This window comes from Haliotis cracherodii, unplaced genomic scaffold (genome assembly GCF_022045235.1).
Source record: "Haliotis cracherodii isolate W230 unplaced genomic scaffold, xgHalCrac1.p SCAF_9, whole genome shotgun sequence".
In the NCBI taxonomy this organism is placed as follows: domain Eukaryota; kingdom Metazoa; phylum Mollusca; class Gastropoda; order Lepetellida; family Haliotidae; genus Haliotis; species Haliotis cracherodii.
Window position 1 is genome coordinate 36066667 of NW_027266343.1, and position 17687 is coordinate 36084353.

At 42.6% G+C, this 17687-nt stretch overlaps 1 protein-coding gene across 1 annotated transcript; it reads left to right on the forward strand.

The window, feature by feature from the left end:
* Nucleotides 1–158: 158 nt before the first annotated feature.
* LOC139452747 (uncharacterized) lies at nucleotides 159–16952 on the forward strand. The gene is made up of 15 exons (XM_071234340.1): nucleotides 159–265; nucleotides 2351–2377; nucleotides 3129–3161; nucleotides 4123–4164; nucleotides 5175–5285; nucleotides 5852–5983; nucleotides 6311–6343; nucleotides 8417–8539; nucleotides 8666–8719; nucleotides 10294–10404; nucleotides 11084–11221; nucleotides 13959–14012; nucleotides 15273–15305; nucleotides 16169–16286; nucleotides 16768–16952. Exons 1-15 carry the CDS (start codon nucleotides 229–231, stop codon nucleotides 16898–16900), a joined length of 1179 nt encoding a protein of 392 aa, XP_071090441.1. The 5' UTR covers nucleotides 159–228; the 3' UTR covers nucleotides 16901–16952.
* Nucleotides 16953–17687: the final 735 nt, after the last annotated feature.

Genomic DNA, 17687 nt, shown 5'->3' on the forward strand with positions numbered 1-17687 from the left:
CCCTCGCTTTGATATCAGTGTAATCTTGCTAAAAGCTGTGAAAACCACACTCACTGATTCTATTTTGACCATAGAGAATTATTAAACTAAAGTAAGTCTAATGAAGTCTCTATCACTACAGCTAGATAACCTTTGTTCCGGGTTATGCTATATATATAGCGCACTGAGAGGCACTGTCTCCTTCAGGACTGACAAACAAGCTGCCTATCCCCCGCGACATCAGGGACAATGTTTCCAGCTTCACTGGTTCTCTTCGGTATTGTGGGTAGGTAGCCATACTTCGTCCTTCCCTTGGTCGTCCCGGGGGGTACACAGTATGTGAGTGTTTGCAGGTAGGTGTGGCTGTGTAGTACAGCTAGGGCATTGCTGGTATACACCGTAAATCCTCCAACGGAAGTAAGGCATAAAACTATAGTGAAAGTATGCACAACCCATGAAATAGTTGTTGTTGCTGTGGTTGCTGTTGTTAGATTCAATGTCCCCGTGAGGATGTAGTAAGGTCGATCGAAATGGACATCGTTGATATTAACTCCGACCTTTTATCCAGGAAATACGGTATTTGATATTTAAATGAATTTTATAGCACAATAAAATGCACATGGTTATATAATAATATTATGCTATAATTAAATTGGTTGGCAGAAAAAAAAGTATATACCAATGTTTGATGGTGCCCCCCCCAAAAAAATTGTTCACCACTGCCAACAAACTATTTATTTTAGGCATACTCTGAACAAGCTATTCATTTGAAACATCGACCCCGCTCTGTAATTCTTAACGGATGATTTCTTTTGTTTGTTGTTAGTGCGTTAAAACCTACTTAGCAATATCCCAGAAACAGCTCTATGACGGCGGTCTATAAATATTCGAACGGGGACCAGACAGTCCAGAGATTGATACCATGAACATTGATCTACACAAATGAGATACGTTGACATGCATCAACCAAGTCAGCGATCCCGATCCCGTTGGTCGCCTCTTACAAGCTTGGGTTTCTGAAGACAACTTCTAACCCGGAACCTGTGAGGGAGACTTATGCCTGTGCCATAGTGCTGTGGGATACCCGTGAAGGTCCGGGGTAGAATAGGTCTTTGGCAACCCATGCTTGCCTTAAAAGGCGACTATTCTTATCGTAAGAGGCGACTAACGGGATCGGGTGGTCAGGCTTGGTTGATGTCTGTCATCGATCGCAATTGCGTGGGTCGATGCTCATGATGTCAATGACTGGATTGTCTGGTCCAGACTCGATTACTTACAGACCGCCGTCATATAGCTGGAATATTGCTAAGTGCGGCGTTAAACAACAAATACATTTCTTATGTTACACCGGGGACTGCCTCCGTGGTTCAGTGATAGAGCGTCCGCCTGGAGAGCAGAAGGTCCGGGGTTCGATCCCTTGCCGCGTCATACCAAAAGACGTTAAACTATGGTTCTTGTTGTTACCCTGTCTGGCCCTCGGGATTACGGGGCTAAACGCAGTATATTGTGTCTGAGTGGGGTATTCATGTTAAACTGTGGCATTGTATCTCAGTGGGCTATCACCCTAAAATCGGCATTAGTCCGGACTAGTACAAGCAGCCACGCATGCATTCACGTCGCTATATAAGTGCAATAATCTTGAACGCGACGTTAAACCCATTTCACCTTACGTTACGCCATGATATATCGTACAGACTTGTAAAATGAGTTATGAAACACCCGATTCTCTTATATTTCTGAGACCGCCTCCGTGGTCTAGTGGTAGAGCGTCCGCCCGGAGAGCGGAAGGTCCGGGGTTTGATCCCCGACCGCGTCATACCAAAAGATGTTTAAAGATGGTACTTGTTGTTACCCTGTCTGGCGCTCGACATTAAGGGGCTAAAACAAGGACTGGTCGGCTCGGAGTCAGTATACTGTGTCTGAGTGGGGTATTCATGTTAAACTGCGGCATGGTATCTCAGTGGGCTAGCACTATAAATCGGCATCAGTCCGGACTAGTACAAGCAGACACACACACACACACACACACACACACACGTGCATGCATGTCGCTATATAGGTGCAATAATCTTGGAATCGACGTTAAACCCAATGCCACCTCACCTCACCTCTTATATTTCTGTAGTTAATCTATCATATCATGAAAGAACCCGATGTTCTTTAACTTATTTAGAGTAGTATATTTCATCCCTTGATCTCTTACACTTGACAACACTCTCACGTTACACGATGCTATGGAATCGATACCATGACGAACCTACCAGTCGGGGAAGGGGGGGGGGGGGGGGGGGGCACCACTCAACCGAGGTACTGACCCTCGCCACGCGACACCTTTTTAACTGTACGTGTAATAGTGGTTCCTTCTCTTCAGGTTTGGCTCGTACAGCCACAACGACAAGTAAGTACAACAGGCCCATGAAGCTTACATTATAAATCAAATGATGCATTGTGTCTCTCTGTGTCTGGTAGAGCATGTTGATAGCGAATCTCGAGTTTTGTGTATGCTTGTAACAGAAAGGACAGACAGGAAGAAAGGAGAAACAGAAAGTAAAAAATTGTTGTTTTTTTTGTGTGTGTGTTTAACGCCGCATTCAGCAATATTCCAGCTATATGACGAAGGTCTGTAAATAATCGAGTCTGGACCAGACAATACAGTGATTGACATCATGAGCATCGATCCACGCAATTGGGATACAATGACATAGTATGTATATACAAGTATAGTCGCCTTTCACAGCAAGCATGGGTTGCTGAAGACCTATTCGAACCCGCATCTTCACGGGTCAGAAAGTAAAGAGTGACAGATAGTAATAGGGATGAAAGTGATAAGGGAAGGAAGCAAAGAGAAACAGACAGTAAGGAGAGGAGAAACAAAACGAGAGAAAAAAAGTAAAGAGAAACAAAGTAATGAGAGTCAGAAAGTAACAGGGACAGAAAGACAAGGAAATTAACGAGAGAAGAAAGCAGAGAGTGACACAGGAAGGAAAAAGTTTGAGGGAAGAATGCAGAGACAGACAATGATAAAGGAAGCAATGAGAGATAGAAAGAGGGGAGGATAGAGGGAAGAGAAGGTGAAAGGGAAAAGAAAGGGATACACCAAATGATTAATTTTTGCCAACTCTTACATGAATGATCTTGTTTCTATTCAGATGATGCAACGACGGCAGAGAGCCCCGGAACATGTAAGGTTGAAACAAGGCCCAAGTTAGATAAGGATTCTGCTCGGTCTATAAAGGAACAGCCGCGTTTACAAACCTCTAGTGACGTCATCATTTTGTTATTACGGGGCCTTGTTTTCGTAAAGCTCTTGTGACGTCATCCTAGTGTTTTACGGTCCCTTAGGATTGTTTTACTTATTGTTTTTTATAGAATAACGCCTCTGTCGGGTGTTTCTGAATACTTCTCTATACCCGGGATAATGGCTCAAGCATTTTATTGCCTTAGAACTTCCTTAATGCCAGACAACAGAGTAAACACATACACTGTGTGTTGTTGTTGTTAGGAAAACACTGTTTATTGTTTTTACGGTAGTGCTCCACTGCGCTAATAAGCAGTGCTATTTGCTGTTAATCGGATTAAGGTAAGGAAATGTATCATTCCACTGGGGATGGGGTGGGGGAAGTCGCATTGATATTCAGTCGCATTTTTGGCTGGGGGTAAAAAGTCGTATTAATTTGGAGACGCATTAATTTCCAAATTTACAGTATTCTATAGATTGTCCCCGGGTATTCCAGCGGATAACGCCTTTAAAGTGGGCTTGTTTAGTTCCCTAGTTTAATATTTATGTTGCTATTTAACACAATTTACACATTACAATTCTAGATTTTTCAAGTACATGAATTCCACTAAGATGTATATATATTACGTCCGTTTCCTGAAGTTTATGGAAAGGGTGCTTGAAAAATACAATTGTAGATAAATGGTGTTTCAGATTTCTTTCGGTTTGTAAGTTAAATACGGGAAAACCCTCCCCATCGCGTTTCCGTTCTCAACCGAACCCTCGCAGTTCGCTTTATCCTTAAGATAGCAGGTTGGGTAAGCATTACAACAGTGAACAATTGGGAGGTCACAATGTAAGCTGGTTTGAATTTGTTCACACATGAGTTCATGTAACCTTGACACAGCCAATTGTGTTTGTTGTAGCTTCGACGGTGGCTGTGACGTCCGTCATGGTCGGCGACCCAAGTGAGTAATATACGCTAGCCTCTTACCTGTTGCAGTGCGGTGTACGATAATAATGTATAGTAGACCGAATGCCTGAAACACTAAGAAAAGACTGTTTGTATGTTAATATACGCTAGTCTCTCACTTGTAGCGGCAGTGGTAAGAGTGTCCACACACCTTGCCAAAGTACCGGGTTCGATTCCTCCAAGGAAGCACTTTCTTGGTGTATCCTGACGGGGCATTGCTGAAATATTGCCACAAACTGCGTTAACACCCATCCACCTTCATGTGGTTCCGGTGTATTGTGTGTGGGCTCAATGGTTAGTACTAAAGTGCGTCTTAATGCTTAGACCCGTGAAGATCCGGGGTAGAATAGGTCTTTAGCAACCCATGATTGCCCTAAAAGGCGACCAATCTTGTCGTAAGAGGCAACTAAAGGGATCGGGTGGTCAGGCTCGCTGACTTGGTCGATACATGTCATTGATCCTACTTGCTTGGATCGATGGTCATGATATCTGTCACTGGACTGTCTGGTCCAGACTCGATTATTTACAGACCGCTGTCATAGCTGGAATATTGCTGAGTGCGGCGTTAAAGAACGAATAAACAAACAAAGAAAACTTAATGCTCTAAGTTCTTGGCGCTTTTTTATCGGACGATTGGTCTATGGTGTTAGACATGTACGATTGTGTTATTATTTAAACCGATCCATGCTACCGTGATTTGACTTTTTTTAATATAATAGTATTTTCCAAAGTGTCGTTACAACAAGGATTAAAACTGTATTATATTTACACAATGTAAATGATCATTCTCATAAAACAAACATTCCGATCTTCACGTTGATAACTGCTGTACATGATTTCCACTGTCACGCAAATGAATGAAAAGCCATTCCATCGAAATATTCACAAATAATAACATTAATATATATTCTCTGTTTCTCTTCTCTACCACCTCACCCACAACAACGTATACGCCCTTACCCACGGCCGTCATCCCACCTGATCCTCATTCCCCCTACCCACCAGACTGCAAGGACAACCTGACTACATGCAGCAGCTATGAGCACGCGTCTTGTACCGGGCCCTACGAGGACTGGGCGAGGGTCCACTGTGCCGCATCCTGTGGCTTCTGCATACGTAGGTTCTCGTTCTTATTTCTTTGTTATATTTACAAACAATTTATTTTACTCCAATGTAATTATGTTTTGAATTTAATTTCATTTCGTTTTATTGTATTTTGTTATTTTTTCATTTATTTTTTTGGCATCTGTTGATAGTCTTATTTGGGGTACTTATATATGTGTGTATTTTTCTTATTTTCTGATATTTGGAACTTTATTCGCTTAATGTTTTGTTAAATGTTTACTTCTATTTATTTATTTATTTATTTATTTATTTATTTATTTATTTATTTATTTATTTATTTATTTTGAAGGGGATATGTGAAATCAAAATTTATCGATTGTTTTGTTTCCCGTGCTAATAGATATTTCACGCAAAATGATATTTATCAATATTCTAAATGTGTTTGTGTTTACGGGAATCAATGAAACTTGTTTAGGTTTAGGGGAACCTGATGCCAAGAAATAAAACATAATGTCTTAACTAAACTATTGACCATTCAAACTGCCACATCAGTTTAAGGGTCTACCTTATAGATTTAGTTTGTCTCCCTGTCTGTATGCAGTTTGTTTTTTCATCAGCCATCACCTCGCCGTTTGAATGTGTAGACAAGAACCCTCTCTGTGACAGCATGAACTCCGATCTTTGCACCAACCCCATGTTTACAGGATTCGTCAGAAACAACTGCCTCAAGTTTTGCAACTGGTGCCCAGGTACTGAACTTATACTGATGCAATACTGCTCTATCTTTCATAGGGATATTCTTATCATGCATGACACGACAAACGTGTGGTTATACCAAAACTTTTACGATTGCCGAAATTTTTTACTTTCTCTGTAAATATAAAGTATGTGGTGCTTGACTTTGTTGAGATGTTGAGAGAGAGAGAGAGAGAGAGAGAGAGAGAGAGAGAGAGAGAGAGTGAGAGAGGGGTGTGTGTGTGGGGGTGTGTGCTTAAAATAAAAGCGATGCAGCGAAATTCGGAACATTTGCTTACGTACTCATTAAAATGACATTACATGAGCTGTTTTCTGTTTAGGTGGTGTTACAACAACAACCATTCCCAAAATAGGTGAGTTATAAACATTGTCCCGTGCCATTAACCCTGTTATCCCATACTACACCCTTCCGATTATACATTTCATTAACGTCTCAGGTGCACAGTCAGAAAGAAATGCGAACATTAGTGACTTGTAGTGTTACCATAGAGTTCTAGATACTTTTTGTCATCAAACAATATATCATGTGACTAACCACGGGTCCGGGTAGTCCTATGGGTACCCGGGTCCTACACAGTACCCACCCGTCCCGGGTACCCGAGTTACCCGTCCCAGACCTAGTGTACAGACAGTAGAATGCGTTGCGCATCCCTTCCGCATGGAGTCTATTCCGAACTGTCTGTGTATAATTCTAGCCCCTGTCACCCGACCCGTGAAGATCCGGGGTAGAACAGGTCTTCAGCAACCCTAAGGCGACTATGCTTGTCGAAAGAGGCGACTTACGGGATCGGGTGGTCAGGCTCGCCGACTTGGTTGATGCATGTCATCGATTCCAATTGCGTGGATCGATGCTTATGATATCAATCACTGAATTGTCTGGTCCAAACTCGATTATTTACAGACCGCCGTCATATAGCTGGAAAATTGCTGAGTGCGGCGTAAAACAACAAACGAACCAAACCTGTCACCAATGGGGGTCATTCTGTAGATATATTGCTCTCAGAGAGAGTTCTGTAACTGAGAGAGTAACCGTTTGGCCTACTTTGGCGGTCCTGTGTAATCGCCCTGGAAATGAGGTTCCAGTTCGTTTCTTTCTATCCATATCCACTTTACCATTCGTACGGCCTTATACTCTCCAAGGGCAATGAAATGGCACTTAACCATGTCTCAGGCCATACTGACAACAACTACTGTCAGTTGCCGGTATTTATTGCACGAGGTGGATTTCGATACACGTGCACAAACCACATCTTGCATGGCATTTTCAAGGAAGGTTGTGTTTGGGCGCTTCTCATCTTCACATGTACATGTGTTGTACACCAACCCTTTCAGCCATTTTTTGTGTGAGTGAGTTGGGTGTAACGCCGCTTTTAACAGGATCATACCAGGGCGTCTCAGCTTAATGTGGAGGAAAGTGATGCTGGTCAATTTGGTGAAACCCACGATCACGAGTATGGTGCTGACAAACCTAGAAACATAATCGGGGTAAACCGGTAGTTGAAACCACGAGCATAGGTTTCTGGCGTGCCCAAGGGACGCAACTCTTCACAGCGAATTTCTGGGTTTTGTTGTTGCATCATTTAAGAGGTTCAACTTCGATGAAAAAGCAAGTTTAATACAAAATCAGTTTTTTCTGCTAATTTTATTTTGTGGGAAGTAGTTCCTTGAAAATATTTTAGAACAGATTCCATGTCCTCGGCAATATAATAGACTCTTTGTGATGTCTGTAAAATGTAGTGAATAACATTCCATGAAACCTCATGAATCCGTCCGCTGTGATTAACACATGTCCGGATTAGCGAACCATGGGTACGATGTAAGGTCCTTTGTGTGTATGACGACCTCCCTCACAGGTTCCGGGTTAGAAAATGTCTTCTGAAACCCATTCTTGTAAGAAGCGACCAACGGGATCGGGATCGCTGACTTGGTTAATGCGTGTCAACGTATCTCATTTGTGTAGATCGATGTTCATGATTGTCTGGTCCCCGTTCGATTATTTATAGACCGCAGTCATATAGCTGTTTCTGGGATATTGCTAAGTAGGTTTTAACACACGAACAACAAACGAAAGAAATCATCCGTAAAGAATTACAGAGCGGGGACGATGTTTCAAATGAATAGCTTGTTCAGAGTGTGCCTAAAATAAATAGTTTGTTGGCAGTGGTGAAAAAAATGAGGTTTGGTTTTGTGGAATGTACCCAAACGTCCACATTTTTGTGTTAATAGTGAAAACAGTTTGATGGCCCTCAGTTAATAAATAATTTGGTTACAGCTGGGAAAAAATACATTATGCTAAAAAAGAGAGAGAGAGAGAGAGAGAGAGAGAGAGAGAGAGAGAGAGACTCACTCTCTCTCACTCACACACAAACACACACACATACACACACACTCCCGACACCGCTAACATATTCATTCAAATACTACAGGTTGCTATGACGACTTTGAAAGGTGCGATGAGTTCGGAACAAGCACGTGTTTGAAGTACCCCGAATGGTCGAACATCTACTGTCAGAAGTACTGCGGGTTCTGCACGTCAAACACAACAGAAGGTATGTCCTTTCTACACATTGACACTCAGTGTATCGAGATGATGATTCACGCTCAGCAGAATCGTGAAGGCTCAGTACAACGTACGACATTTACCCATTGTAAGAAGTATATTTGTGTGTTCCCAGGTACAACCGTGGCGACGACCACCACAGCTGCTCCAACTCCGTCACACGCCCCAGGTAGGAACTGCTTGTGTTTCTGTAGCAGCTATCGGTGAAAACAAACTGATAGGTCACACATAAAACTACCGGGCAAAAGAAAGTTTTCACTTTAAAAATAGTTGTATAAAATGCATAAAAGCTGGTACAGGTTTGAACCCCCGCAGAAAACATTCGCCCAAATGCAACATGACCACAACCACAACGCAGATTTTCGAACGCAGGTTTCCAAATCATGCATTGTTGAAAACGTGCAAAACGTGATTTTGAGACCAGTTTTTCGACGAAGGGGAGAGCGACTGGCGCCAAACTGCATTAGAGAAGTTCACCCGTTTGGAGGTGGAGGCGTTATGGTATGGGGTGGCATTTGTGGCCAGATTACAACACGGCTGGTTATCATCCGAGGAAACCTGAATGCTCATCGATACAGTGATGAAGTGTTGAGACCTGTTGTGGTGCCCTTTATTCAACATCAGCCAAGGGAATTCATTTTGCAACAAGACAACGCAAGGCCTCACACCGCCCGAATTGTTCAAGAGTACCCGAACAACGTTAACGTCAACGTATTGCCTTGGCCACCTTGTTCTCCAGACATGAACCCCATTGAACATCTCTGGGATCATCTTGATCGTCAGCTGAGACAGCATGTACCGCCTCCAGCGAACCGACAGGAACTTGAACAGACTCTATTGAACTTAAGGAACAGGATTCCTGTTGACGTTATCCGCCGACTGACGACGTCAATGAGGAGGCGTGCGTTGGCGTGCATGGGTGCCCAGTGGTCACACTGATGACTTGTTACCTGACTACTGTGTCATTAATGGACTCTTCATGCACTTTTTCAATGAACTCTGATTTGGGTAATTTTTAATTTGCACCCCTTGACTCTTTCTTTGTGTATTGCGGAGAATGCAATATCTGCATTACAATGCATTTTCATTCTAATTCATGGAAAATGATTTCTGTTTATAAATTAATCATCATAAATCTCACATATGCCTTTGTTTTTTGGTGTTTGGTCAAGTGAAGTCGGTGAAAACTTTCTTTTGCCCGGTAGTTTATTTTGTTTTCAGGATTAATTTTGATGAAATGTAGAAAAGATTAATTTAAATGTTTCACAGTTCAGGTACAGAAGGAACCATGACTATTTTCAAAGAGGTGAAATGGGTTTTAATGTCGCGTCTAAGATTATTGCACTGATTTAGCGACGTGCATGCACGTATTTGTGTGTGTGTGCGTGTGTGTGGTTGCTTGTACTAATCCGGACTAATGCCGATTTTATAGTGCTACACCACTGAGATACCATGCCGCAGTTTAACACGAATACCCCACTCAGACACAGTATACTGACTCGAGCCGACCAGTCCTTGTTTTAGCCCCTTAATGCCGAGCGCTAGGCAGGGTAACAACAAGTACCATAGTTTAACGTCTTTTGGTATGTCGCAGCCGGGGATCGAACCCGGCCTATTTCCAAGGCAGATCAGATCACATTACATTAACTTGTCAAGATCAGTGCCGGGTGCCATTTTGTCGCGGGAGAGTATCAGTAGTGTCTATAGGTAAAACTGTAAGATAGGAATTATCTTGCGTTCCAGGTGACTGTTACGACCGGCTCGACTGCAGCAGCTACAACATCCACACTAGCTGCTGTGGCTCGTATGAGACGTGGGCTCGCTGGAACTGTGCCGCCAGATGCAAGTTTTGCAGTGAGTAGGCAGACACAGCTGTTGGTTCCAGGAGTATTGGTGACTTTTGGGGGTGACTCCAGGTGTAGCGTATCAACAGAAATGCAAGGTTTCACCAGAAGGAATGGCGGGTAGACACAAATACAAAACACTCACAGGGCTCTTGGCGAGTGACGTGTTTCGTGTAGACATCACATCAGTATTAATAAGTAGACAAATGTATTTTAAGTATATTCCTTATTAGGTAGGCCAAGAAGTAATGTTGAGAAGACAAATGTATATTAAGCATATTCCTTATTAGAAAGGCCAAGAAGTATTGATGAGTAGACACATGTATATTAAGTATATTCCTTATTAGAAGGGCCAAGAAGTATTGATTAGTAGACAAATGTATATTAAGTTTATTCCTTATTAGGAAGGCCAAGAAGTATTGATGAGTAGACAAATGTATATTAAGTATATTCCTTATTAGGAAGGCCAAGGGGTATTGTTGAGCAGACAAATGTATATTAAATAGGCAAATATTGTTGAGTAGACAAATGTATATTCCTTATTAGGTAGGCCAAGGGGTATTGATTGGTAGACAAATGTAAATTAAGTATATTCCTTATTAGGAAGGCCAAGGGGTACTGATGAGTATATAAGGTAGGTCACTGAGGTGCGGATCCGGCCTTTGTATAGGAATGTCTATTATTTCCAGAGGTGAAGGACACCCCTCCACGTGTGTGCAAGGACACCAGCCCTATCTGTGACCAGTACAATTCGGATCTCTGCACCAACCCCCTCTACAACCACTTCGCCGTCACCGAGTGTGCTGGTTTCTGTAATGTCTGCAAAGGTTTGTACAACGCCTCCCAGCCCATCTTCCCGAGACAAGGGAGTTAACTGACTGTAAAAGTCCAGTTTCCACCCTTGCCGAACGTGGCTGCAATTATGGAGTTATATTTTGGCTGGACCAACGAGTCTATGATAGTCCAATCAAAATCGCGTAACGAAATCGACATTCGGTAAGTAAACAACATAGATTTCAACGGGCAGATTTAGGTCGACTGTAGGATTTTCATAAGATATGTACTGTCAACTGGTCGTCGACAGATATTTTCCAAATATTTACATGTTTTTAATCAAGGTGCTCACGTGATTTGATGCACTTCGCGTGGTAAGACACTTTTCATTACTATTTACTTCTTGATCGTCGATCAGTTCGTCTTGACTGGGCACCGCCATGTTTGTTTGAAGCAAATGCAAGTGATATGAGAGGTGGAATCTGATTGGTCAGTAGGAGGGACATAGAAGGTGGCGCTACGATCGAGCCCAGAAATCCTATCCTAGTTCGGCAAGGATGGAAACTGACCTTTTACAGTCATTTAATTCCCTTGCCTTGGGAAGATGCTCCCAACCTGCACAAGTAGGTGGAGTTCTCGAGGTCACTCTCAACATGTGCAGCAATAGCAGGACAGAGTACATGAAGGATAGGAGCGCGTTGCAAGCCACGAATGGCTTTGAGAATGCAAGGTTGCCTTGCCATAATGAAGAACATAATCGAGGAGGCTCGATCACGAGCTGATGAAATTTAGGTACACTTTAAAGATGCGGAGCAGAATGAGCATGATGGGGTGTTGGCTGCCTTGACTCATTTCCCCGTTGACCCAGTCAAGAATTTCTTGTTCCGCTGTCAAAGTCAGACGCCATTTTAGTTTGAGAACGAAGCGACCTCAGCCAGCGATTGTTTCGCTTGCAAGCGGCTGAAAGTTGGCGCACTGTTGTCAGGCGAATCGCTGTACATCGCTTACAAGCGATTTACGCTTTGCAACGCACCCTAACTTACCCCGATGAGAAGCAAACCAGCGTTCTCGATGTCTACTTCGACTTGGTAGGTGACCCCTCTGTAGAAACCCACTTAGATCTTCAGCAACCCATGCTTGCCGTAAAAGGCGACTATGCTTGACGTAAGAGGCGACTAACGGGATCGGGTGGTCAGGCTCGCTGACTTGGTTGATTATTTACAGACCGCCGTCATATAGCTGGAATATTGCTGAGTGCGGCGTTAAACAACAAACCAACCAGCCAAGATATAATGTATCTGTACTGATGTGGTCAGTGGTCATTGACTGATTGAATACGGCTTGACGCCATAGTCAGTAATATGCTAGATATATCACGGTTGTCGGTAAGTAATCCCGTTAGATATATCAGTGATTGATGACATAAGCAAAGGGCCACGTCTTAGGGGCCGGCTGACACACAATCAGCCATGTCGAGCGTTGTTATGACCTGATCTTCATGAACCGGTTCTTACTGCAAGAATGGCTGACTGGGACCTGAAGTTGGTTATCATCAGCGTAAAGGTGGAATTTTCATACAATGTCTCCCATAGGCATAATGAAATACAGTAAACTACGGTTATAGCGAACACGCTTATAACGAACTGACGGATATAACGAACTTACTTTTTTGGTCCCGACAATTTGTTGTAGTTATGCTGTATATATGCTTATAACGAACTACGGTTACAACGAACTAAAATTAGTAGTCCCTTTGAGTTCGTTATAACCGTAGTTACCTGTAGCTGAAATGCAGCGGACCGAGAACTGAACCTTGAGCCACTCCATCTCGTAATGGTCTAGAAGCTGAGGTCACATCTTCTATCTTGACTGACTGTGTTCGATTGGTGAGATATGGATGTATCCATTCAAGTGCTGTTCCGGTTAGTCAAAGTCTTGTTTCCATTCGACTAGGAGGACACAGTGGTCGATGGTGTCCCATGCCGCTGATTGGTCCAGTAGCACAAGCAGTGTAATACTCTGCTGATCCATTGCTGCCATGATGTCGTTATAGACATACACAAGTGCAGTTTTTGTGCTGTGCTTAGTTTTATTTGCTGACCTGGTACATATCAAGCAGACAGTTCCTCAGGAGCTGATGAAGCAGTCACAATACATCTCATACGGACATATATACCACTCAAAGAAGTTAAGGTCCATCTAATTAACTATAATAATATGAGGTGAGGTGAGGTGAAATGGGGTTTAACGTCGCGTCCAAGATTATTGCACTTATATAGCGACGTGCATGTACGTGTGTGTGTTTGTGTGGCTGCTTGTACTTGTCCGGACTGATGCCGATTTATAGTGCTAGCTCACTGAGAAACCATGCCGCAGTTTAACATGAATACCCCACTCAGACACAGTATACTGACTCCGAGCCGACCAGTCCTTAATGCCGAGCGCCAGACAGGGTCACAACAAGTACCATCTTTTAACGTCTTTTGGTATGACGCGGACGGGGATCGAACCCCGGACCTTCCGCTCTCCGGGCGGACGCTCTACAACTAGATCACGGAGGCGGTCCTATAATAATATGAAAGAATCTGGTGGTCCTATACTTCTTTTGAGTAGTATATACTACTCAAATGTGATAGGGATCTATTACTTTAAGATGCACCGAACTGATTACTTATATTGTGTATGTAAACAGAGTATTTCTTCAAACGCTGAGTCGTATATATCGTCTGAGAGTCATGCTATGTTACCAGTTAAAATATTCACGATCGTTACCTTCTATTCTGCTTCCAGTGCCAGAGTACGCCCCACCCTGCGCACTTGACGCAAACGCCACTACACCTTCAGGTACGTATCAAAATAGACTGGGATTGGTCTCCGTTTCCAAAATTAATGTATTTAACAAAACATTCAATATTTCACGTCATGCGTGTGGTCCGAATCGATTTATGTTCTTTGTTTCATTGTTTAAGGTAGTGTCATACTCTTTTTATATCTAAGTAGAATACAATGGAGACTAGTCCAATCAAGTACACGTTCATTTATTTCGGAAGGTCCTGTAGACAATTAATATTGTGATGCTTACATATAATACAGGCGTTTATATCATAGCAGAGGGTCGACAGACCTAATGTTTATTCAAGGATTTACGGTACTGGGATAATGAGAGTATAATCGCTTGTTGCACAAAGAATGACACGTGCGCGAGCAGCACGCACGCACTCACTTATACTCAGTTTCTTGTAAACAATTATCAAAGTTGATTTGTCTGTGGCGGCCAAAAAAGTGGCTAAAGGTATTGCATTTATCACTGCCTAAAGCTATGTCAAGTAAAATTACAGTGTACTGTACTTCAAAAGACAGGAATATGAAAGTAATACTATGTTTATAAATTAAAGATGCCTCTAAAGGAATTAATATAGTCGCCTTCAGCAACGACCATGACCTTCTTGATTTAAACGTATACACCTACCAGTTCTTCGTCTGAGACCATCTCCCCCACCTTGATCTGTTCCTCAATGTTGCACCGGGGGAGTGGGGAATAGTGAGTCTGTTCTAACGTCACTTTTAGCCACATTCCGGACATAATGGCGGTTCTAGAAATTGGTTTCCCACATTGTGAGTGAGCTGAGTTTAACGCCGCTTTTAACAATATTCCAGTTATATCACGGCGTGTCAGCTTAATGTGGGAGGAAGGCCCGAAGTGATGCAGGTTTCAGACGTTTACCACTTTGGTGAAACCCACGAGCACGGGTATGGTGCTGACAAACCTAGAAACATAAACTGGGCGAACCGGGATTTGAGCCCACAATAATAGGTTTCTGGCGTGCCGAAGGGACGCAACTCTGCACAGCGAGTCGCGGCACTTTAGACTACTGGGCCACCCGCGCTCCCTCCTACATTGTAGCCATATGGAGAATCGAACCTGGGTATTCGGTGTGACGAACCGACACCATGCTATCCGCCCATACCATGACAGGAAAGAACGTTTCAACGTTCGAATGCACCGTTATAACCTTTTAATGGATAACTACTAGACAGAATCTTGACCATTATTTTTTTGTTTATTTGAATCTTATCGTGAATATTTTCCTCTACATTTTTCAGTCCCCGTAGGCGTATCTGTGCCCGTGGAAAAAGGTTGGTAAATAAATGAAATTTCAAACCGCTCTGAGGGTTCGGAATTCCGATCATTTTCCGTGTACACAATACCATGTTTAAATCAGTGTGGTAAACTAATCATGCATTTGTAAATGAATTCATATGACTTTAAGAAACCTATATAATAAACATCCTAAGAAAGATGATAGGGGAACATTTATTACATGTATCACCTTGCATCAGGGCACTCTCTGAAGAGTAACGTCTAAACAATAGATCAGACTAAATCTCGAAAAGAATTCGTTTCTTTATATCACGAAGAGAATTCTGTGCAAAGACAGGGACAACGATCTTTGAAGGCTCCAATGCAGCGCATGGCATAATCTACATTGTTGGGTAGGAAACAGTTATGTCACTGTGCGAAGCTTGGAGAAATGTCAGACTTTGTAGATGTATACAAGACCGGAAGTTGCCACAAAAAAATATAATGAATGTGGGTCGGTGTGTTAGCAAAAAATAATAACATTAATAAACTGTATATATACAAACTATTCAATGTCACGAATTAAATTAGGTCTTCAGCCCTTTGGTTTCAAATACGACATTATAGGCCGAGATATACAAGTCTGGTTGCGTTGCTCAAAACCAAATGTTCCTGGATGGCAAATAGTCAGCATAATTTACCCTTATCAGATACTGTATAAGATCTTTGAATGAAGTAAACACACGTCATGTCGGTTGTTCCTTTGGATCACGTCATTCATAGACAAGACTGTGTTGGAGGTTGCAGTTATAAACTGAGTCACGTCACTCCAGGTGACTACCACTTGTTCTGTTGTCTTACAACGTGTTAAGCCTGTACTTTGCAGATAAGGTAAATCTTTAACTTACAATCGCCACAGGTTGTGTGCAGGACGGAATGCCTCATCGCGAGGGCGACTCGTGGGACTCGCTGGACTGTTTGTACACCTACACGTGTGTCAACGCTGCATCAAATAACATCTCTCCACGCCCATTAGAGTATGTTCTATGTGGAGATTATGTTTACATGTTTGTTTGTTTGCTGTTTAACCCCACAATATGTCAGTTATGTGACGGCGGTCTGTAAAAAAAATGAATCTGGACAAGTCGTTCCAGTGATTGACATTATGAGCATCGATCTACGCACTTGGGATACGATGACATGCATCAGCCAAGTCAGTGAACCTGACCAACCGATTACGTTATTCGTCATGAAAAATGATACTTCTTGTTACCCTGCCTGTTGCTCAGTATTAATGGGAAAGAACAAGGACTGGTCGGTTTGGATTCGTATAATGCGTAGAGTCAGGTATTCATGTTAACCAGTGACATGGTATCTCAGTGGGCTAGCACAATAAACCAGCAATAGTCTGGACTGGTACAAGCAGCATACCAACTCACACGTCCTTGTATCATTGCAATAATCTTGGAATACAAGTTAGATCCCACTTAACCTGGTCCATGTATGTCTCCACTGCAGGTGTGTCAAAACAGTTCCTAAACACTGCTTCTTCGTGGTGAAGATTGGAGCATGCTGTCCACTTATCAGATGCGACTACCCCAATGTCATCCATGGGGAGAGAACACAAGAGTATGGAAACCTCATTGGTTGATATTCAAATACACCTGCTGTATTGTGCTTAATAAAAAAATATATACTACTTATGACATAGTCTTGATATCTGCTTATGAGTAGTAGTGAGTGAGTGAGTGAGTATGGTTTTATGCCGCTTTTAGCAATATTCCAGCAATATCACGGCGGGGGACACCAGAAATGGGCTTTACACATTGTACCCATGTCGGGAATCGAACCCAGGTCTTCGGTGACGAGCGAACGCTTGAACCACTAGGCTACCCGGCCGCCCCTCTTATGAGTAGTAAAGAGATTGTGATTGAGTATGGTTTTACACCCCTTTTAGCAATATTCCAGCAATATCACAACGGGGAAGGAGGGACACATCAGAAATGGGCTTCACACATTGTACACATGTCGGGAATCAACACCATCTTTTAACCTTTAGGTATGACACAGCCGGGGATCGAACCCCGGACCTTCCGCTTTCTGGGGCGGAGGTTCTACCACTAAACCATGGACTAGGTCCCCTACATCGTAAAGAAAAACAGAATCGAGTGTAGGAGACAAAATGATTTTTTGTTTAAATTCATGAACAAGATACAAACAATAAATGTCCAAGAATGAAGATGGTGAATGTTAACAATCCCACTGTTATGTGAATAGAAGTATATATACATTGTATAAAACCTAGACAACAAGGTCAGTCTACTAGGAGGATATTACAACTGCCCTACAAGATAAAGCACTACAAGTATCACAAAGTAGCCACATATCTGCCACATTCACACAATGATCAACTGTTGTGTTGGCAATGGAACATGGAG